General features: G+C 35.4%; 1 protein-coding gene and 1 pseudogene across 1 annotated transcript; one reads left to right on the forward strand and one right to left on the reverse strand.

Moving 5' to 3' along the window:
- Nucleotides 1–7427: 7427 nt before the first annotated feature.
- LOC132613708 (disease resistance protein RPP13-like) lies at nt 7428–11155 on the reverse strand. Its single transcript, XM_060327893.1, has 2 exons — nt 8247–11155; nt 7428–7650 (listed from the first exon to the last, which is right to left on the reverse strand). Exon 1 carries the CDS (start codon nt 10880–10882, stop codon nt 8294–8296), a length of 2589 nt encoding a protein of 862 aa, XP_060183876.1. The 5' UTR covers nt 10883–11155; the 3' UTR covers nt 7428–7650; nt 8247–8293.
- A 148-nt stretch (nt 11156–11303) lies between these two features.
- Nucleotides 11304–19932, forward strand: LOC132613711 (uncharacterized; annotated as a pseudogene).
- The last annotated feature ends 3303 nt before the right edge of the window (nt 19933–23235 follow it).

Here is a 23235-nt window from a genome sequence, read left to right on the forward strand (position 1 = left end):
TTCGTGATTTACTAACCACTTCGTGCTCTATTTACGGGGTGAAGAATTGAGATCCTTCCAAAATTGTAGACTTTTACCTGGCAGACATAGGTTTCCAGCGCCACGGTGCTGGCTCTTTACAAACTGCCTTACCACCTTCCTCGTTTGGGTATGGCATTGCCCACTCTGCCACATCTAGTCCTCTGACTTCAGCTTATTGTTCATCCTTTCTTAATTTTTGGTCCGAAGAGCAGCTGCCACCTTGATTCTGCTTGCTGACCAACTAGCGGAATAGCTGTTCTAAACTTCAGAAGTGGCTAAGAAATCTGGCTCCACTTTTTTAATTTCGACTCACATCAAAGGGTCTATTTTTCCAAGCCTTCAAATTAAACAGAAGTACGTCATAGAAACCCTTGAAACACCTCAAAGACTAAGCAGATCTTGAGGATAGAAGAATTGAATTTTTCGATGTAAAGCCTACCTTTCATCTAGATCTTAAGGTTAAACCTCAGCTTTCCTAATGTCTACTATGGATTGCAGCTGAGTTAGCTCTTATTGCTATTGTTTATTTTTGTGTTTGTGGATCTTTACTGTATATTAAGCAGATTGGTTTATTATATCAGGTCGACCCAGACACTGCACACACATAGTTTGGGCCATGTTGCCACGTCTGGGGAGATTTAACATACATGTATTGAAGTTGCAAATAAAACCTACTTTTCTGTTCCTTCTATATTGGACATCCAAAATTTAGGCATCTGTGAAGTTGCAGACTCAAACCAATGATCTTTTGACAAATGAAGTATACTGTTGTAGCGTAAGTCTAAATTCCTCCCAAGAATTTCATCTAAATTTTTTCAGGGAAGTCTATTTGAACATATGGAAAAGAAAATTAATAGTCGGTCTAACTTTGGAAGATCGTTTCTTCTTAACTGCAGCCAGATTATTCTTATGTCCGTATTTCTTATTTCTCGGATTTGTATGCTCTTAAATTTAGCACCTAAAACTTCCAAGTTTCAATAAACACTTCTCCTGTTGAATTCATGTTGGAGTGATAGTCACAGTGGTTTGTTTTTTATTTTGTGCTTATTCTTGTGATGATACATTATTCTAGGCACACCGTGAATCAACTGGAACAGTATCACCAGGCAATGGCCACAGCACAGATCTGGTTACTGCTGCTGAGGAGATAGCGTTTTGCAGAGCATGTGCTCGTTTCGGGCTTGGCTTATATCTGTACCATTAAGAATAGTCGAGTAGACGCTACAAACTGGGGACAGTTTTGGAAATGCTGTTGAAGGTCCTTGTATTCCACAGAGCAAGAAACATGATGAAATTTATCTATTATGCGGGAATGATGTAAAAAATATTATTCATGAGGACGGTTGGTGTGCACTGTGAAAGTACTAAAATATGGTCTATGAGAATGAGGCCTCAAAAAATATAAAAAAATAGGAAAGTGGAATATACAATAGAGATATCAGAATAGATATCATCTGTTGCTTTATGTAAAACGTATTTTGCCCTGTTGTTCTACAGGATTGTATGTGTGTATTTGTAGATTGTAAGGCCTCAGTAATTGATAACATATTATTTCGGTAGAAAGCCTGCTGATCACTTTTCGATTGAAATCTCATAACAATGACTATTTTACAATTAGAGGAGGAGAGGAGTGCTGTTTGTGAATTATACACAAATAGTCGATTTTAGGACCTCTATTTAAAAGTTTACGAAGTTTTTAAACTTTAGACGCTTCGAAATTGAATCTTGGACTTCGAGATTGAAGTTTCAAGGTTCATTCCATTGGGTCTGAACTTGCTTCATACCATTGGGTCGAAAGGTAAAACAGAATGCTTCAAATTAAATGCACTAATTTTAAATGCATGTGTCACACAGATAATGAGGAATAACATCAAGAAGACAAAATATAACCGGTCAAGAAACATATACACATTTTCTTACAATGGTGAAGTTGGTCTATATTTAAAAATTTAAGATTACAACAGATGCTAACATATGAAAGCGTTTTTCAGTGTTGTTGAGTAAAAAGAGATGATGGCATGAAACTCGATAGGAGAAGGTGTATTTCAAATATTTTAATTGGAGAATCAAATCAGAAAAGTCATATATGAAAGAAGCGGATTAAGTAAAATAATTTATTGATATTTTCAATTAATTAAATTATAATATATTCTATACTAAAAATTCCATAATTTTATTACTAAAAGATACTCTCTCTGTCCTAATTTATGTGACATAGTTTAACTAGGCACGAAGTTTAAAAAAGAAAAGAAAAATCTTTGAAACTTGTGATCTAAAACAAGTCATACATATTTGTATGGATTTAAATTATTTCATTAAAGGTAAAACGGAATGCTTCAAATTAAATGATTTCTAAACATAAAAATATATCATTCTTTTTAAGACAGACTAAAAAAAGTGTGATATTATTTTTTGTATTGGGCTCGTGCTAGCACGGGTTTTCATCATCCACTAGATTGATAAGTGGTGGCAGCCGTCGGTGGTAGGAAAGGAATGAGAGAAGTGATTGGTTGGAGATGGAGTTCGCCGGAGTTGTTGGAGGAGAAAATATGAGAAGAGGAGGACTTGGTTATTTTCAGAGGCGGGTTAGGACGGGTAAAATTTGAGAGTGGGTTATTTTTAATGAAAACGAGTTATTTCAATAACTTGGTAATTTTCGTCAAATGAAGGATGTATTTGTTAACTTTCATAACGATAGGGGCATAAATGATCCAAAATTATAACGGAGTATATTTTTAACCACTAAAATAAAGTAAGTGATATTTTTAACCTTTTTCCTTTACTTTATGTCCAGATACTAAATTAACAATACTTTTGGATAATTGGGATTCTTAGGCAATTAAAATAAAATAAAATAGTAGGGCAATATCTCAAGACAATTCACAGTAGCCGTCACCCATTCCATAATACAAAACTCAACAACAATGGCGAAAATTAATGAAGACCAACTACTTAAAGCAGTAAAAGCTCTTCTCAAATGGAAAAAAACTTCAAGCCAATAAAACCCAAAACCCACAATCATATCAAGAAGATGAAGAAGAACCACAATTACTAGATGATAATGTCATTTACCTTCAATTAACTCTCAAGAAAATCCCACCAAAAGAACTCACTAACCCTCACAAAATCACCCTTTTTCACCCCCATTTCAACATTCTCCAATATTTGTCTCATCATTAATGACAAAACCCCACAACTCAAAATTCAATCTTGATGTACCCCACAGCTCAAAAACCAAACTTGATGGACCCCACAATTCAAGAACCAATCTTGATGTTGAAACAGTTCAAAAAAAGATCAAATCTTTAGGAATACCAATTAGTTTTGAAGTTATCTTTTGAAGCTAAAAGGGTTTTGTATGATTCATATGAACTGTTTTTAGCTGACAAAAGAGTGGTTAATTTGCTTCCAGGTTTATTAGGGAAGCAATTTTATAAAAAGAAAAGGAAAGTACCTGTGCCTGTTGATTTAAGGGGGAATAGTAATTGGAAAGAGGAGATAGAAAGAGCGTTTTCGTCGACTTTGTTGTGTTTAGGGAGTGGGACATGTAGTGTTTTGAAAGTTGGGAGAAATGGGATGGAGAGTAGTGAAGTTGTTGAGAATGTTTTAGCTGCTATTGATGGAATTGTTGAGTTTGTTCCGAAAAAATTGGGTGGTGTTAGAGCTTTTCATTTGAAGTTTTCGGATTCATTGGCATTGCCTATTTATGAGGATCAAAGAGAAAATACGGAGAAGAAAAAGCGTTAGAGAAAGCGAGATCTTGGCTCTTCAAAAGATTTTTCCAGCGCGTAAGTAATTGACGCAACAACATACCCAGTGTATTCCCACAAATGTTATGTTTGTTGGTAAATTTTGAGCTTACTAGGCAGTGAATACAACAGTCTTGTTCTTTTTCCTTTTATTTGTCTGATTTGATCTAGTGTTGTTTCAATTGGGAAATTCTAAAGTTATATTTCTTGGAGTTTTGTCAGTGTAATTCAGTTCAATTTATGATAAAAGTGAGAGTTTCAATCATCATGTGCTCAAAAGGCCAGTTGTTTCATCCTTTTTTATTTTTAGCTAGTTTGTTATGTGCATTATATGTGCAACTATGTCTAAGCATTGTGATCATGTGAGAATTTTGCTGTAATAGCTTGACCAGTCACTCATAGAAAGAGTGTGTTCTTCTACTTTGTTGTGTTTTGAAAGTTGGGAGAAATTGGATGGAAAGTGGTGAAGTTATGGAGAATGTTTTAGCTGCTATTGATGGTGTTGTTGAATTTGTTCCGAAAAAATTGAGTGGTGTTAGAGCTTTTCATTTGAAGTTTTCGGATTCATTAGCATTGCCTATTTATGAAGCTTTGCCTGATCAAACAGAAAATACTGAGAACAAAAAGAAGTAGAGAAAGTGAAGATTTTTCCAGCTAGAATTGACGCATAGGCTCAATCACAGTCAAATGTTACTTTTTGTGGTAAATCTTGATGAAGTGTTTCCATTTTATGCTTACTTGGCAGTGAATACCACAACAATGTGTTCTTTTTCTTTTTGCTGTCCTTTTATTGTCTGTTTCGGTGTTGTTTCAGTTGGGAAATTCTAATGTTATATCTCTAGCTTATCAGTGTAGTCGGTTCAATTTATGATAAAAGTGTGAGTTTCAATCATCATGCGCTCAATAGGCCAATTGTTTCATCCTTTTTCTAATTTAGTGGTTGTTGTGTGTATTATATGTGCAACTATTTCTAAGCATTGCGATCATGCGATAATTTTGTTGTGTTGACGGAGTGGGACTTGTAGTGTTTTGAGGGTTGGGAGAAATGGGATGGAAAGCGGTGAAGTTATGGAAATTTTTTAGCTGCCATTGATGGGATTGCTGAGTTTGTTCCGGAAAAATTGGGTGATGTTAGAGCTTGTCATTTGAAGTTTCGGATTCATTGGCATTGCCTGTGTATGAGGCTTTGCCTGATCAAAGAGAAAATACCGAGAAGAAAAAGAAGTAGAGAAAGTGAAATCTTGGCTCTTCAAAAGATTTTTCCAGATAGAAATCAGCCTAAGTAATTGACGCATAGGCTCGATCACAATCAAATGTTATATTTCGTGGTAAATTTGGATGAAGTGTTCCCATTTAATTTTTATTACTAGGTAGTGAATATCACAATATGTTCCTTTTCCTTTTGCTGTCCCTTGATTGTCTGATTTGATCTAATGTTGTTTCAAGTGGGAAATTCTAATGTTATATTTGTTGGTAGCTTATCAGTGTAGTCAGTTCAATTTATGATAAAAGTGAGAGTTTCAATCATCATGTGCTCAAGAGGATAGGTGTTTCATCCTTTTCTATTTTAGCTACTTATGTTATGTGTATTATACGTGCAACTATAATAATATAGAAAGAGCATGTTCGTCGACTTTGTTGTGTTTAGGGAGTGGGACTTGTAGTGTTTTGAAAATTGGGAGAGGAGGAATGGAAAATGGTGAAGTTATGGAAAATGTTTTAGCTGCCATTGAAGGAATTGTTGAGTTTGTTCCGAAAAAATTGGGTGGTGTTGGAGCTTTTCATTTGAAGTTTTCTGATTCATTGGCATTGCCTGTTTATATGTGGATTATGTATGTGCTTATTTGGTCATAAATCCTAAGCAACAGTAGCACTGGTATTATGCTAGGACAGGCTTCATTTTACTAATATGGCGATGAGGTAATCACTGGTATAGACAACAAAGGATCAGAACATGAGATACGACAAATAAAACATCCAAGGTCCATTACAGAGCTTTTATGCAGAAATGTTGGATCTTAGATGGAAGCAGTAAGGCCTCTCTCTTTGAGGAATGCGATGCAATCATCAAACATCTCTTCAATGGACTTGAATTTCATTCCTAAGCCCTCCAGCTTCAAAGTGTTGAATTCATAGGGAGGTCGATCCAGTTCCTTAAACCTGAAATAGCAGTGTTGTCAAATGTGGATCTTCATCAAAACGGTACTACATTTCTTTCTAGTTTCTATTACTATATGATTTTAAAGATGTAGCAGTAGATATGTCTAGGTCACAGAGACGGATCCCAGATCTCAAAGCAGTGAAGTGCACTCTCTTTTTTTACTATGAGCCCGTTTGGATTAGCTGAAAAAAAGTGGCTTTTAAGCATAAGTGCTTAAAGTACTTTTTAAGTGCTGAAATTTATTTTATAAATAAGCAGTTACGTGTTTGAATAAAAGTGCTTAAAGGGTTTTTAGAAGTAAGGGTAGTATTGGAATTAACAGAAACAATTCTATTCAAAACTAGTTGAAGGATCTGCATTTAAGCAGTAAAAGAGAGTAAAGGAAACAATTGTACATGTAGTTGTGACTTGAGCTGTAGGGCATTTAAGGCGTTACTTCATGTTCTAAATTAATGTTTACTTTGTATTATTTTGAAGTGGTGCTAATCTATTTTATTTGCACAAAAATTTTCTACAAAACATTGTATAGTGAAATTGTAGCAAAGCAATGTCAGATGGCAACTCCTGCTATAATCCGCCACTGCATATACAGTCAGACCTTTCTTGATTTAAAAAAAAAAAAAAAAACCGTCAAAGACCTCTCTATGACAGACATCCTTTATAACATCTCACTATACCAACCATATTTTCTGTGGAACCAATCTTTCATGTTATGTTATGTTATATATTCTCCATAATAACATTTCACTATAGCAGCTAAAAAATATCGGATTTGGAATAAACGACGCTATTACAGAGAGTTATGGGTTTATAGTTCAATATTTCCAACAATGAAATCTATTTTACATAGAAAATCTAGGTCTAGGCTAAAAGTTACGGTTTCATTTGAACAAATAACTATTACTCCCTCTGCTTTAATGTATGTGAACCTTTGCGGATTACGAGGGTCAAACTTTATAACTTTGACCGTAAATTTTGACATAGATTTTTCAAGTTTGTAAAAATAAAATTTATATATTTAGAAACTACATAAAAAGTACTATAAGTCATCATAATTTATAGTTCAAATAATTTAGAAAAAATATAAGAAAAACTTGGTCAAAGAACAACCTCGTAGACTCCCCAAATAAAATGAAACGGAGGCAGACAGTGGCAGTGACCATCAACCAACTACCCCGAGATAGAGCGAACCCATAGGATACATCATAATTAACTTCATTAGCCAATCGATAACTAAATAACAACGGTTTTAATAAATCTCAACACAGTAGTCATAGATAACAATATCTGAATCATCTTTCCATGTTGAGTCATATTCCTCAAAAAATACATAACCCGTAATGGAAACATCTAAGAATCTCTACCAGACAGACCCCGCATGATAAGTAAAATCTAAGAATTAAAAAGCACAAGCTAGATGAAGGATCTACATTTAAACAGTAAAAGTGAATAAAGGAAACAATTGTAACATCACAAAATCATTCTTGCATGGTATTCCAGAAACAATTCTATTCAAACCAATTCCGCATACTCAATAAAACCCAAAACAAAAGGAAATTAAACACTCAAAAACCAAATCAAAATATTCAAGTATGAGATAAGCTCTCATTGACAACCCTGAAATCTGATTAATGCTTCTACAATGTGAAAGTCTTCAAGTGGTTCGCTACAGTACCCGCATCTGTCATTTTATTTTCCACCAACAACTAATTGGTTTTCCTGTTTCACCCAAATTGTAAGACATAAATAATAATTAGTATTCAATAAAAGACAACAAATTTATCAATTACCTAAATTAAAGAGTAATTATAATGTTCACTTAATGGTGAGAGTCATTTTCTATAGAATTATATTTAACTTCATATTAGTTGCTCCAACCAATACGGAAACAGTTTTAATAATTTTTAGTAGTCAAATTTTCATCAAGTGTGCTGCTATTATTATTTTTATTATTATTGTTGTTGTTATTCTTGCTATTATTATTATTATTATTATTATTAATAATAATAATTTGTAATTGTAAGATATATGTTTTTGAAGTTATTTTCATTCACCGACTAAACACCAACAAACATTTTTTAGGAAAGTATACCCATGAAAATCAAAATAATTACTTTTGTCATACAAGACAACATCTCAGCCATAATTAATTTACTTATAGCCAATTGTTTGTCATCGACTTTTATTAGTAAGTTTGTGATGTTAAAAAAAAAAAAAAATTAAATTGTGATGGTATAAAAATTAAACCTAATACTAAGAGGCAGAATGAGTAAAAGCAATTAAAGAAATGGTGATTAGGGATTGGGATTTGTTACCTCTTGAAATAGGATATTATATATGCTTTGAAAAGCTTCATCAAAAATCAGATCTTCTCCACGTCTTTCATTCTTTGGGGAATCTTGTTTAGATTTGGACAACTATAGATACGAAGACCTTTAATCAGAGGCATTGCACTTGTGGCTAAATCCCATCTTTCTAGCTTCTCAAGTTCAATAAGATGAAGGAACTCCAGCTGACTGAAGCTGTTATCACTGCAGGTAATTTCTTTTCCTTCATAAGCTTCAAATAATTGGAGATTCCTTAGGTTTGGCAACATTCCCAGAATAGGCATCGGATCTTCCATGAGTTTTGACCTAGCAAGGATCATCATTGTGATTGAATTTGGAAATGGGTCCGATAGGGGCAGTTTTTCCATTCTCCCAAATAACCACAATTTCTGGAGCTTTTGAGGCAGTTTTTCTATTCTCCCAATTAACCACAATTTCTGGAGCTTTTGACAAGAACTAAGAAATTCTAGGGCTGGGAATGATTCATTAAGTTCACACCCCAGTTGGAGAGTACTAAGGCTTTTCAAGCTGCTAATGTTGTTTAGGGAGTAAGATTTCTTAATATCATTCATTCTTAATTCTCGAAGATTGACTAAATCAAAAGGGTTAACATCTCGCCACTGATCACAATAAATGCCTCTAAGAACTTGAAGACTTGTGAGTTTGTTTATATGTTGCAGAGGTTCTGAATATCGAACGACTAAATGTCTTAGATTTACTAGGTTAGCTATCTCAGGAGGTAGTCGGCAGAAGTCTGCATTAAAGGCCTGGAGTGTCAGTAAATTCTTGAGGTTGCCTATGGAGGAGGGGATACCACAACGACCTGTAAAGCTTAAGTATCTGAGGCTGTACAAACTTCCTATGGCATCTGGTAGTGTAAATCTGACAGAATCATCCAAGTATAGCACATATAAATGTTGGAACATATTGCGGAACTTTATCCCATCCAGCTTAAGACCTCTTTGATCAAAGAATGTAACTGACCTTAAGTTCAATTTGGAAATATCAAGAGTGAGGTACCTTTCTCCTTGACCATGGATGGTATGTCTGCGACATGAGGAGGATATGGAATGCTTTCTCGGACCATAAATTTCAAAGAAGTTTACCTCCAATGCCTTTTGTATGGCAAGATCCCGAAGTAGATCATGAATCCTACATGTAACAGCTTCTTCCCAAAATGTATGTACCACTTGAACCAAGCTTCGCCTTATCAGCTCATTCAGGAAGTCTTGAGCTACATCCTCCATTCTTTCTTCTCCTCTTGGTATCAATCCATCAGCCATCCACAACCACATTAGGTTTTTAGCATCAATCTGATGATCTTCTGGAAAAATACCAAAGTAAAGAAAACAGTGTTTGAGCACAGTTGGCAATTCATTGTAGCTCAGTGATAGTATGTCCGAGATTGCAATAAAGTCATTTTTCACACTGTTCCAAAGGTGTTCCTTCACCCTTTCCCATTCTTCTAGCCCCCTTTTATGTGAAAGAAGCCCGCTTAGTGCAGCAATTGCAAGAGGTAAGCCTCCACATTTGCCCACCATTTCCTTAGCTAGCGTTTCCATTGCTGGGATCATTGCCTCAACGTCGAGTAGTTTCCTGCAAAAGAGGTCCCAACTTTCTTCTTCTGTTAGGAAACGAAGGTTATGGGGAAGACCGTTGTCATCTGCTCTTTTGGCCACATCCGCATTGCGCGTGGTAATAATAACTCTGCTTCCATTATTGCTATCTGGGAGTGCTCTTTCCAGACTTTGCCATGCTTCTCTCTGCCATATATCATCAACCACCACAAGGTATTTTTTCTCTTTCAGTAGATCCTGAAGGTGTTTTTCTAGATCTGTGATCGTCATCTTTTCCAGCAGATCTAGAGTTTCCCTGTCACGTCCTTGGATGTATTTGATGATATCCTTAAGGAGATCCATGGTGTTATACTGTTGAGAAACACATACCCAAGCGCGTGCATTGAAGATATCTGTTAGAATAGGGGAGTGGTAGAGATTTTTTGCAAGAGTAGTCTTGCCTAACCCGCCCATGCCATAAATGGAGATGACGGTTCGGCGTGGCTCTGCTTTGACAAGTTCAGCAAGCAATCTTTCTACAACATCCTTAAAGCCAACAAAAATTTGATCCTGCTTATCCATATAGGAGGTAGTTCTCCTTAAGCCAGATCTCTGATTTTTTGGCCTATAATTATTTGGTCCTTCTCCTACATTATTGATATTTCTAATACCATAAGTCTCTCGTTTGCGAGAGATGTCCATGATTCGCTGCTTGAGTGATTGAATCTCCTTGCCAACTTTGCGGAATTTGGTCTCCTTCCTACAGATGCAAGTGCAAGCCTTCAGACGACTTGCAAATCCATCGTCACTATATCTACCAGCCTCGAAGCTGTAAGTCTCCAGTATAGCGACAGCGTCATTAGCAAAAGAGTTGATTTGAAACACCCATTGTTGCACTCTTTGATCTTCACTTTGCTTTTCCTCTGCATCTTTGAGGAAAGATTGCATGAAACGCAGCTCATCAGTCAGCCACTGCACATCCTCTCTGATACTTAAACGCAAGCCAACTTCTTGTATGAGGAAATTGCCCAGTTTTTCAACTGCAAATGACACAAAGGCATCAACCATTTTCAAGAGTCTTGATATTTTGTATATTCAGAGCTAAAAAAAGAGGGCTGGCTGTATGGAAAATATTGGAAGAAAGCTAGAGAAATAGAAACAGAGACAGAAGCAGTAGAGATAAAATTAAGATCAAGTTGAAGAAACTGAAGCAATTGATTGTGAGTTTGATTAGAGATGAATATTGTTTTTAGTATACTCAGAGCTGAAAAAAGAGGGTTGTATAGAAGATATATTGGTATACAACTTGGAAAATGGGAGAAAGATATATAAACTCAGAAGCAGTGGACATAAAATTGAGAACAAATAGCGTGTTGAAAGAGTCCAGTTATGTGATTAAAGTTTAGAAAATCCGAAACATGAACATGTGGTTTGTGGGAAAAAAAGAATTACGATTAGACAAGGCAAGAGAAAATGAAAGTTCCTATTTTCAAAATGGACAAAGATGCAAGCTAGCGAAAGGTACATTTTTAGAAATATCCCAATTCTTAGTGGTCCTTGGCTAGGCCTTCAAAAAGAGTGGCTGAATATGCTGTTTTCTTTTCTTTTCTTTTGATTCAGTGGAAAAAACAAACTAAATAAAGATCTGAAAATCTTAAACAAATCGAATGTTCCAAGTTACTCTTGTGAAACAACCCAGCAGATTCCTTGTTTCTTTTAAACTGGAATATTATTATTTTTTAAATGGGTTGTACGCAGCGTGAATCTGAAACCACGGTCTAGAGATCCCTATTGAGCAAACGGAAAATCATATGAGAAAACGTTAGGCCACAATCTAATGTTTTATTTATAAAATCAATATATGAAGAAAGATTAGACCGAGTCTAACATTGTCCCGAATGTTAACTTTTTAGGGGCTATTTGCACAATTTCTAAAAATAAGGACAATTTAAATGGTGAAAGTATTTGCATAAATCAGCCTTATTTTAGTGAGTACCGAATATCAGATGGTTATACAAAAAATTAAAAGGAATGAGTCTTCTCTTCTATTTTTTGCCTATGGTACTTTAGTCCAACATAAAAGAAATGACTTAATATGCTCTCATCAGGACTACTGGATTAAAAAGAAGAAATTAAAGCTTCTTCATTAAGATCCTGTTGAAGAAACTGAAGCAGCTGATTGTGAGTTTTGTTGCATAATCGTAGATATTGGTAAGAGATGTAAATAATATATTCAGACATCTCTATAATAACCTTGTTTATTCCGATATGTTATGGCTTTTATAGCTATTGGTTGTTATGCATCTATAACAACATTTGACGTTTAACTAATATTTTATTGTTATAGGCAAGAATTATCAAAGTGTTAGTGCTTCGTCAACAGTTTATGCAAGATCAGAGGCGTATCTAGTACTCTAGGTAGGAGTTCAATTGAATCCCTAACTTTTGACGCGAAGCATAAATTTATGTGTAAAAGCTACTAAAATTGTAATAAATAGTAGTAGCTATGAACTCATAACTTTAAAATTATAATAGGTTCAATGCTAAGAATCTTAAGATTGAATCTAAAGAGTTTAAATCTTTAATTCTCCTCTGTGGAAGATTACCAAGGGAATGAATTTTTTTTGATGATGGAAGTGTGTATTCACATAATATTCGTTCTCATGTGGCGTATTAAAGTTTTAAAATTATTTGATCAAAATCTCTAGACTTATTAGTGGTAATCTTATATTATATTTCTATGAAAGTGGTTGTTACAATATTATCAAAAAAGAAGAAGAGATATGTCATAGAGGGACAGAGGTGGAGTCTGGATTTAAAGTTTATGGGTTCCGAATTCTGACACATTCTTAAGCTACTGGGTTCTGAAATAATAATTTGTATATATTTAACAGATTTTTAATACAAATACAGGGTTTTGGCCAAAGTGAGTGAGTTCGACCGAACTCGTAGTCCGGAGGTTAGCTCTGCCCTGTAGAGGGATAATCTTACAAAGAATGTATTGTTATAAAGATAAATATACATTGTTGTTATAGGTAAAAAGATGTCTTAGAGCTAGAGGTAAATATATATATATATATATATATATATATATATATATATATATATATATATATAAACCAAAAACTTAGCTTGTATAATGAAATACTGTTAGAGTGGTCTGACTATAGTATATATTCCAACATGAATACTGCTATAGTTGTTGGTCATTTCTGGTTGAGTAGATACGCGTATTTAAGATGTCCATTTATTATGTGATTGAAGCTTAGCTAGCAAAATTGACACATGAACATGCGGCTTGTGGAAAAATAAAGGCTTAATGCATATGCAGCCCCCTAAACTTGTCTCTTTTTTCCATTTTGGCACCTCAACTAAGTGTTGTTCCTATTGAACCCCTGAACTTGACCTCAAGTGTGTCTATCAAACACAATCCAACTTACATAGTAACATATATTGTGAGTTTCATTTTCTTTAGCCTTGCCCGTGAACGTCAATCGCATCCTACAGGGAAAGTTCAACCAATTAAAACACCGCACTCATTTTAATATGTAGTGCATCTTTTTTATAGAAAATTACGACAATACCATTCGGCTATCTAGTTTACAAAATATGTACACGGATGTATATGTAGTGCCTGGTTTTTACTAAAATATACATATACTATACATGCCTGTACATATAACATACATACCTAGACATACAATATACATACCTATGCAACCGAAGTGTATAGACAATGTACGTAAGTTGCTCTTTTTTTAATAATCCTGGTGTCCGAGCTAGCTTGCACACACCTGAACTAATTACATGAGGTACTTATTACCTCTCACACACACAGGTACCGGGTATCTCTGTCCACCAAGGCTTGGATAGACCGGAAGAAATCACCTACTCCCTCCGTCCCAATTTATGTGGCACCGTTTGAAATGTGTGGTCTAAAACAAACCTTAGACATTTGTGTGATTGTAAGTCATTTCATTAAGGGTAAACGGAGAATTTTGAAGTTAAGCTGTTTCTAATTATATAAATGTGACATTCTTTTTGGGCTAGATTAAAAAGGAAAGGGTGCCACATAAACTGGGACAAAGGGAGTAGTTTTTTCCCCACTGCTTGAACTTATCTGTCCACCAAGGCTTTGACAGACATGAAGAAATCACCTAGTGTTTTTTTGCCTCCGCTGCGATTTATTTGTTATGTCGTTGTAAGAATCTGAGGAGCTTCTTAGAGGAGTGCAGGAGTATGCATTTGGATTTACTTTGTTTCAGCTACCTATGTTTGTTTACAGCATGATTTCTGCAAATGCGCTCAAATTCTATCAGTTTGGTCTTTTCTAGTGCGAATTACTTACTGTTGATTTCATATTGATTTGAACCTTTAGAAAATGTCTAATAGGAATGGTAATGGATGGATTGTGTTTTGTTAGTGCTTAGATGAGGAATGAGGGTAGCTTTTTCCCTTGAGAGAAATATTTAATACTGTAAGGAGAATACATTATTTATTCCAGATGTCTCATGCCCAAACTAATTGGATCAGCTATATGTAATCTCTATATATGTTTTGCTCTTATTGTGATCATTTTATTACGCATGGTGGGAATTATGATGTTGGAAAAGTGTCTCCATCCTGTCTGTAGAAACGACGATGAACAAGTTACTTGAATACCCTATTATTGACTTTCCACGTCACTCAAAACTAAAATAAAACTACTAAGCAGATGAGAAGGTTCTCTAATTTTTCCTTCACCAGCTATTTGTTATATGGTCGTGGATGAAGATAATTGATAAAATGATTAGGCTGAAGTATATGTTTCTGCCTTAGTCAAGAAGGAATAAAATGTGTTCCCAAATTCGACTGGTTAATTCTTTTTGCTTGTTTCCGCTTCTAATAAGAAGTAGAAGCTGGAACTGCTTTTTTTTTTTTTTTTTTCAGATCAGAGGTTGCATTTCGTTGTTGAGACTGTCATGAGTTTAGTAGGAGAAATATAAGAACAAATTAGTTTTACCTATTGTAAATTTCATGTGTTGCATGGGGCCAGAAAGTAATACAACTTCAAACTATGGCTTTCTTCAATATGATATTGACTGCCTCGCTCTATCACAACCTCATTTGCTGGGTTCACAATGGTTTCATTTTGATGGTGAAATGTTTGCATTGACATGTTGCTTTCTTCCTCAACCTCACAGGCAGAAACAGGTAAGGTTCCCAAAGGGTAAGAAGGTAAAACATGGCGATAACACGGTTGATGGGCGTGAAGATAAACCTAGTGGGTGGACAGATCCTCGCCTTGCAGCCAAAGAGCGTTCGGTACGGCGGAATCAAATAACAGCGGAGCTCCTTGATGAAGAAAATGAAGGTGAAGTAGCTGACATATCGCGGGCAGAAGTGGAATATGAGGTTTGTTCCTTCCAATATCTATTATAATTGATTGCTTGTGGTTAGGTTTTTTGTGGATCTCTCGTCCTAGTTCATATCTCTTGATAAGGAAGTGATATTAGGATAAATAGACACATTTTTGGGGCTTGGCATGATTTGTGCTGCTTTTGTAGCTAGAGCAGCTTAGATATGGGTACCTTTCTCAAAAAAGAGCTTACATATGGGTACTCATTTGTATAGTTGAAAACCACATTAATCTTGATTACTTATTATATATCCCAAGCAGTAACATAAGCAAAATGGTGACCATTTATAAGAACATCTCAAAAACCACTAAGAAATACCTATATAATTTTATATTGAAACCCTTTATACTCTAGAAACAATGATCAAGGAAACAAAATAGTCAAATTTCTTAGCAGTCGCATTAAATTCGTGGAATCATATTGTTATTTGTTCTTTGCTTTGACTTATAAAACAGACTGAAGCTCTTTTGATTATCATTGATGTCAAATTTTGCATAATCTAATTGCTCTATGGCTAAACTTCATATTTCTTGGCGGTTTATATTCTTTCTAGTGTAAATAATTTTAATAATGGAATGTCACTGGTTGCAGGAAAATGAAACATTCATTGATGATGGGATTGCAATAGAGCCTTTTAATCTGGATAAAGAGAGAGAAGAAGGTTATTTTGATGCATCAGGAAACTATGTTGAATGTTTAAATGAAAATGAGATAAAGGTGCGAGTCTTACGTCAAACATTTTCTACCCCTAGTCTCCAATCCTTCATCTTTTTCTGATCTTAGTAAGTGCACAGGATGCATGGCTTGACAGGGTTGATACTGAGAAAAGATTTTCTGGGAAGAATGCTATGAAGATATCAAATGAAGATGCGATTCAAGACCTTACGTCAGAACAACTAGGAAAGATGAAGAGAGGGAATTGCTGATGTGCTCGAGCCAGGAGAAACAGTAAGTATCCCCACCTTATGTTTTCTAGTTTGTTGTTGTTTTTCATTACTGTTTGATTGATAAGTACTGTTGATGACATTTGTTTGTAGCTATTTTTTTGAAATTTTCAAAATATTATATATTACCTTCTGTCTTTGGCAACAGTTGCTGCTTGCATATTACATTTTCTTCATTATCCAAACAAAGTTCTTGGTGGCTTTTTGCTGCTGTCTCCAAAAGAGAAATGGCTCTGGTTGATCTGTTAAATTTACATTGTTATTTAAGAACTTTTTGGCGATTTTTGGTTGAACACGAATGAATGAGTCAAGGCAAGTTCTAATCAAATTAGAAAGGAGTTAAAAAAGAACAAGGTGGATTTTATGGAGCTTATTCTGAAGTTATTGATTTTAACAATCGTGCCCATGTTAGAATCATTTCCATAATTATGTAAGATAGAATTTTAGAACCACTGCCGTATAGTAAATGCCTCATTGGCTTTTTTTTTAAGGAGAGCTTTTGGAACCAGTTAGAATAGCACATCCTGTCGAAAACTTTGCACCCTACAGGGGCTATTGTCATCATTAAATTGCATCACGGTAGGACATTGGCACTACCAACTTTGCATCTGATAATTGGGTGATTCCACTTGTTTGCTTTGCAAATACTAACTCCTGAACACACAGCCATCCATGCAATAACAAGTAAATTCAGCGTATTGTTTGCTGTGTTGTCAGTTAGTTACCTGCGTGTTTCCATTGGCAACTTTCCTCTCTCCAAATATAAATAAGTTAAGAAGATGCCATGCATCAAACCCGCATGCTGGGAAAGTTGGCGCCTTACATTTAGTTTTTTACGATGTTCTTCCCACTTGGCCATCTACCCATGTCAACCAGGATATTCAGGTGCAAGGCTTTTACCCAAAAGTTCCTTGTGCCTGCAAGCAGAGGTGTGTGATCTGGCATGCCAGTCCATTGTGGCGTTGGCAGGCCACATTCTCTGTTCTCTACAAAAAGCCTGTTAAATTCATAGGTTGCTTGGAAGATACGTGTTGTTATTCAATTAAAGGAAAGACCATAGAAGATTTTGTACGAGAGAAGATTGTGCTTATTTGCTTGGAAGGTTAATATCGTCAAAACACCTGGTGTTTGAGAACACCAGAATACCCTTCTCTTGTACTTTCAACACGTGTTGCTCTTTTTGTGTTTTTACCATGTTTGCACTTGGGTCTTCCGAACTGTGATCATTAATCTTGTTTTTGATATTCTAGAAGCTGGTTGACTTTTTGATCCTCCCGTTTCCAACTAAACAAATCATGTTGCCTATTTGCATTTGCTAATAGCAGATCTGTATTGCAGCGGGTTCTCTCGACATTACTGTTAGTTTTAGACCATACAAGTTGGTCATTCGATTTTGATTCCTGTATTAATTGCCTCATATGAATGTGGCAGGCTGTGTAAGATAATGATATCCACTTGCTATGTTTGACTTACTTCTGTGAAGAATCTTTGTGCTATCAACATGTTGTTGTTCTCTATTGCTTTGGGACTTACGGGCAGAACTTGATAATTCCAACAGGTTTTGCGAGGTTTAAGGAGACTGAAAGGTACGTCAACCGATAAAAAGGGAAAAATGTCTGTAGAAACTAAGCAACTGTTTGATTAGCTAACGGAAGATGCTGTGAAGCTGATGCAGAATGGAGATTACAGTTAAGTCTGTTTGCATAATAAAAGTATTGCAAGGTAATTTTTGAATAGAGTGTCTAGTACTTGTTTCACAGATGTGAATGATGAAAAGCAAGAGAGTTTCCAATGGGAAGCAGGTACTTGCCATTGTGTTGTTCTCTCTTTTTCTCTTGACTTTTTTCCCACCATGACCATGACTTGGGAAATGGAAATATATGATGGAAGTATTGCATTTTCTAAATTTGCATTTTGTATTGCTCCAGAGGGATATGAGAAGTTAGCTCAGGCAAGACAGGGTAAATCCATTGAATCAATGCAGCCTAAGCCCGATAATATCCTCGATGAAGATTTCCTTCCCAGTGGGTCAACTGCTACTGCAGGAGGACATTCTATGCACAATGCAGACGTGGCTTCATCAAATTCATATAACACAACTATCAAGAGCGTTGATGCATTTGATGAAGACGACGAAAATATTCCAGCTAATCCTGCCTCGAATGGAGGTAATTTGATCCCTAAACACATTCAGAATTGACATTGTTGACAAATTTAGTCCATTATTCTATGTGAGATGAGATGACAAGTTTTTTTAGCATGTTTCCTCTTTCCACATACGTGACTCCCACTCAGTGTAAACTGTAGAGCATCGCGATTATGTCTTTGATGAGTCCTCTGGGTATGTTTTCTACCTTTTAGCTCATTACACTACTTTTGTCCTTCTGCTCTAGTGTGCGGATATCGTAGTAAGTAAGAAATCAAACTGTATCATTTCGAAATTCCACTAGATTCAACTGGGAGCAGGTTATTGTAGGGTTCTTCCTTGTTCAATCAAAGAACTTTTCAACGTTGTAGTTCTAAAGGAAGAGCATCGCATCCCATGGAATCTATTTGAACATAATTCTTTCTGGAGTTTTACATTCCAATAATGGCATATTTTTTCCCTAGTCCCCTGTATACTGTGTCAACATTATTTTCAAGTTAATATCGGCAGAAGTGTTCCCTTTAGGTTGGCATTCTGTGTGGCAGTTCCTGGCAAGATAACTCTTGTTCCAAAACATGATAATATCCATTTTGGAAGTTCATGGTAGTATACTACCTTTCATGGTAGTATACTTGATATGATATCCATCTTTGTTTTAGCAGTGACAGGGACTACCAAAATAAGTAGGGGTTACCTGCTTGTCTAATTTTTCTTACATTGACTTAATAAGAGCAGATGGGAGATATTAAGAGTTATGGAAGGTTCATGTTATTCTATCTATCTAGGAACTTCAATTCCATTGTTTGAGGAATTGCTAAGTCTCCACAGTTGGAATCTGCCCTTATGCTCTCGTGCATTTTTTGGTATTGCTCTCTTTCTAACTTTAACTTTTTACTCTTTTTTGGTTTCTTGTGAACCAGTTATTACTACAGCAGCAGTTTGGGCTATTATTATGTTCCATCATCAGGACTGTATTGCCATACATCATCAGGACAATGGTAATGGCATTCAACTGTTTAAGCCGACAGAAAATTTAGATATAGATCTTCCTATTTTTGATTGGTCATTCACAATTTTTGAAGACCCGAAGTACTGTGTGATCTGCTGGTGTACCTGTCGAAACTAGCATCTTTGTTAACTGTTTTGGCTTGGATATATCAAATGTAGTTACTCGTATAATGATGAATCGGGTATATAACAAGAGGTGTCACAGGCTACTCCCTATGCAAGTTGAAAGAACTCGGCATATACCAAGTGGTGCCACAGGCTACACCCAATGCAAATTGAGGTTTGATAGTTCAACCTTTGGATATACAAGTCGAAGTTTGGGACTGTCAAGTGCGAGGCTAAAACTTACAATTTCTTTATAAACTTCTACTATACTTGATTTACAGAAATGACCTTGGGAGTGGATGATCTTAAACTTTTGACGCTTGCCCCGTGGGTGAGTTCAATAGGTATTGCCCCGTGGACAACACTTTTGGCGTTGGGTAAAGGACATAAATGGCCATCCCGGTGAAACTATTGACACTCGGTGGCCCAAGAATCTTAAAAGACATTTTTTAGCCTTTTCAAAATAATTACATTTTCTAGCCATTTTTCAACTAATTCCGGCATATGTGTAGAAGCTGCATCACTATTGTATATGTATCACTATTGTGTATGTATAGATACTGTATCATAAGTATAGAAACTGTATCATTGTTGTATAGAATATGTATCCCTACAATATATGTATAGAAAATGTATCATTGTTATATAATTTGTGTATAATAAACGTATACTCACTGATTATACACATATTATATAACTATTATACATGTTTTCAACAGCAATAGGGTCCATTTCAACAACAATTTTGTTCAGATAAGAAAAAAACCAACTAGCCAAATAAATTCAAATGAGCGTAAAGCGAACTTCAATTAATCACAGGGAAAGAATCAAGCAATACAGAGAAATAAAGAGGTCCGTTATTCTGTTTTAAGGACCTTGCCTGTAGTAGTCTTAGGTAACATTGAGTTTGAGGCTTGCAAGCTCTGTGACCTTTCTGCTTAAGCCGGTGATGCATCCAGCCGGCCAGCACACCAGTTCGCATTTACCCGGGTCAATTATCGTGTGCTATTGAAGTTGGAAAACTACCAAAACTGAGAATTACTCATCAATTCTTAAGGGTCTTCGATGAAATATATTTGCTAGTAGGTTAGTCATTTTGATGAAGTACTTTTATCATTACTTGCTTTGTCTGAAAGATATGTAAAAGATGAAGCTTTTCATTATGGTTAAGTGTTTCGAAAATGCAATTTTGGTCTAGGTTTGTGTGCTATCTCCAAATTTCACTGTTTAATTTAGCACCTAAAACTTCCAAGTTTCAATAAACACTTCTCCTGTTGAATTCATGTTGGAGTGATAGTCACAGTGGTTCCTTTTTTATTTCATGTTTCATTATGCTTATATTCTGGTGCTGATACATTATTCTAGGCACACCGTGAATCAACTGGAACAGTATCACCAGGCAATGGCCACAGCACAGATCTGGTTGCTGCTGCTGAGGAGATAGCGTTTTGCAGAGCATGTGCTCGTTTCAGGCTTGGCTTATATCTGTATCATTAAGAATAGTCGAGTAGATGCTACAAACAGTGGCGGACCCAGGATTTTAAGGTCGTGGGTACTGACTTTCCTTTAAAGTAAAGTTGCTAGCAATCATAAAGTATAAGCATAGATTTGTTTGAACACAATAATGAAAAACGTGAAAAAAAAAAGTTATAAACAAAATAGGTGAACAAAAAAATGTCAAAGAAAAGGAAGAAGAGAAGAATCTATATTGGGGAAACGGAAGAGGTCATGAGGGACAACTAACAAACTTAACAATTTCTGAGTTAAAACAAAATAAAACTAAAAAGAAAACCAATAAAGAAAGAACAAAGCTGTATGGGGAAAAAAAGAAGGAAAAGTCAAAAATAAGAAAAAGTAGACAGAAAATTATAATTTTGTGTAACCTGGGTTCGATCCCAGGCCAGGCCTGTCATGACTATCCAATTCAGGCTCTCAACCAAATCATCCAGCACTACTTTTGGTTAATGGGTGCTACTCAACTAATATATCCATTTTTAAAGAAGTTTCTGTAATAATACATATAGTTAGTGTATGGGCCAATGGGTGCTCGAGCACCTTAATACAGTACATGGGTCCGCCCCTGGCTACAAACTGGGGATAGTTTTGGAAATGCTGTTGAAGGTCCTTGTGCACCACAGAGCAAGAAACATGATGAAATTTATCTATTATGCGGGAATGGTGTGAAAAATATTATTCATGAGGACGGTTGGTGTGCACTGTGAAAGTACTAAAATATGGTCAAGGAGAATGAGGCCTCAAAAAATATAAAAATTAGGAAAAGTGGAATATACAATAGAGATATCAGAATAGATATCATCTGTTGCTTTATGTTAAACGTATTTTGCCCTGTTGTTCTACAGGATTGTATGTGTGTATTTGTAGATTGTAAGGCCTTAGTAATTGATAACATATTATTTCGGTAGCAAGCCTGCTGTTCACTTTTCGATTGAAATTCCATAACAATGACTATTTTACAATTACAGGAGGAGAGGAGTGCTGTTTGTGAATTATACACAAATAGTCGATTTTAGGACCTCTATTTAAAAGTTTACGAAGTTTTTAAACTTTAGACGCTTCAAAATTGAATCTCGGACTTCGAGATTGAAGTTTCAAGCTTCATACCATTGGGTCTGAACTTAGGCTTGTGCCAACGTTGGGTAGAACCTTAACATCAGACAGGTTTGTGCAGTTCAATTTGGTCTGAGTTTAGGTTAGAGCCTAACTTTAATTCCGAAGGTTGAAGCCTTTTATTTTCTTTTGGTAAATAATCTGAATAGCTGCTGCTTCATATGTAAACGTTACTAGCATAATATGCAAACGCAATCAAAACAAACGAGCTGAAGAAAAGTTACCTATACGTGCCATATAATTTGGTGGGAAGCAAAAGCAAAATTAGGAGGAGCAGATTAAGTCTTAGATGTACTGTCTTCCTGAGAGGATAAACATTGTAAAAACTCAAGTGGAATTAGAAGAAATTTTGGTGTTATCTATGCAGTCAGATTTTTGAACTTCCTACCTCAGGTTTGAATTTAGGCTTGAATAATTTTCTACTTCAGAATTTTTAGACGAAAAAAATTCAAATTTCAGTTGTTTGAAGGCATAAAGTTATGAACTTGCTTTTGATCCATCAAATGTGTTCAGTAGGCTTCCTAGAGAGGCCAAAGGAGCAGATGGACAGGGCACAATTCCTGGCATTCAGGAGGAAAACTCATGGGGATACTTTCTCTTTAAGAAAGAAACATGTATAGGATTTACAGTTTTGATGTTCCTTGACGTGTATAATGGCTAAATGAGACAAACACCTCATAAAGCAATAATTATTTTTGAGAGCTTGCTGGAAATCCTAATCCTCCATTCTAAGTAGGTTTAGGGAGATATAGTAGCTCTTCTGATATGTACATTTTGCAATATATATACACACACTCTCTCTCTAGTGATAGAGATGGAGGAGATTAATAATAATAAAAAAAAACCATCAGAAGTGAGGTCTGAAGTTCGAAGAAGTGACAAAAGTATAAATATTCGTAAATTCGATGTCTTAAATATCAGTCCTACGGGCGCTATTTGTGCACTTACCCATGTCATGACTAGATTATTACCGAAGAAATGAATTTTTGATCCTTTATAAATTTTTTAAAATTTTATGATTATCTTATGAGAGATCTTCATTAAAAAAGACATTTTCTTCTATTCAAACTGTCAACTCGATTATTACTTTCTCCGCCCATTTTTAGTTATCATGTATGATAAAAATAATTATTCATTTTTATTTGTGCAATTTAGATATATTCTATTGACTTCAAAAGTCAATACATAACA

This window comes from Lycium barbarum, chromosome 10, assembly GCF_019175385.1.
Source record: "Lycium barbarum isolate Lr01 chromosome 10, ASM1917538v2, whole genome shotgun sequence".
Lineage (NCBI taxonomy): Eukaryota > Viridiplantae > Streptophyta > Magnoliopsida > Solanales > Solanaceae > Lycium > Lycium barbarum.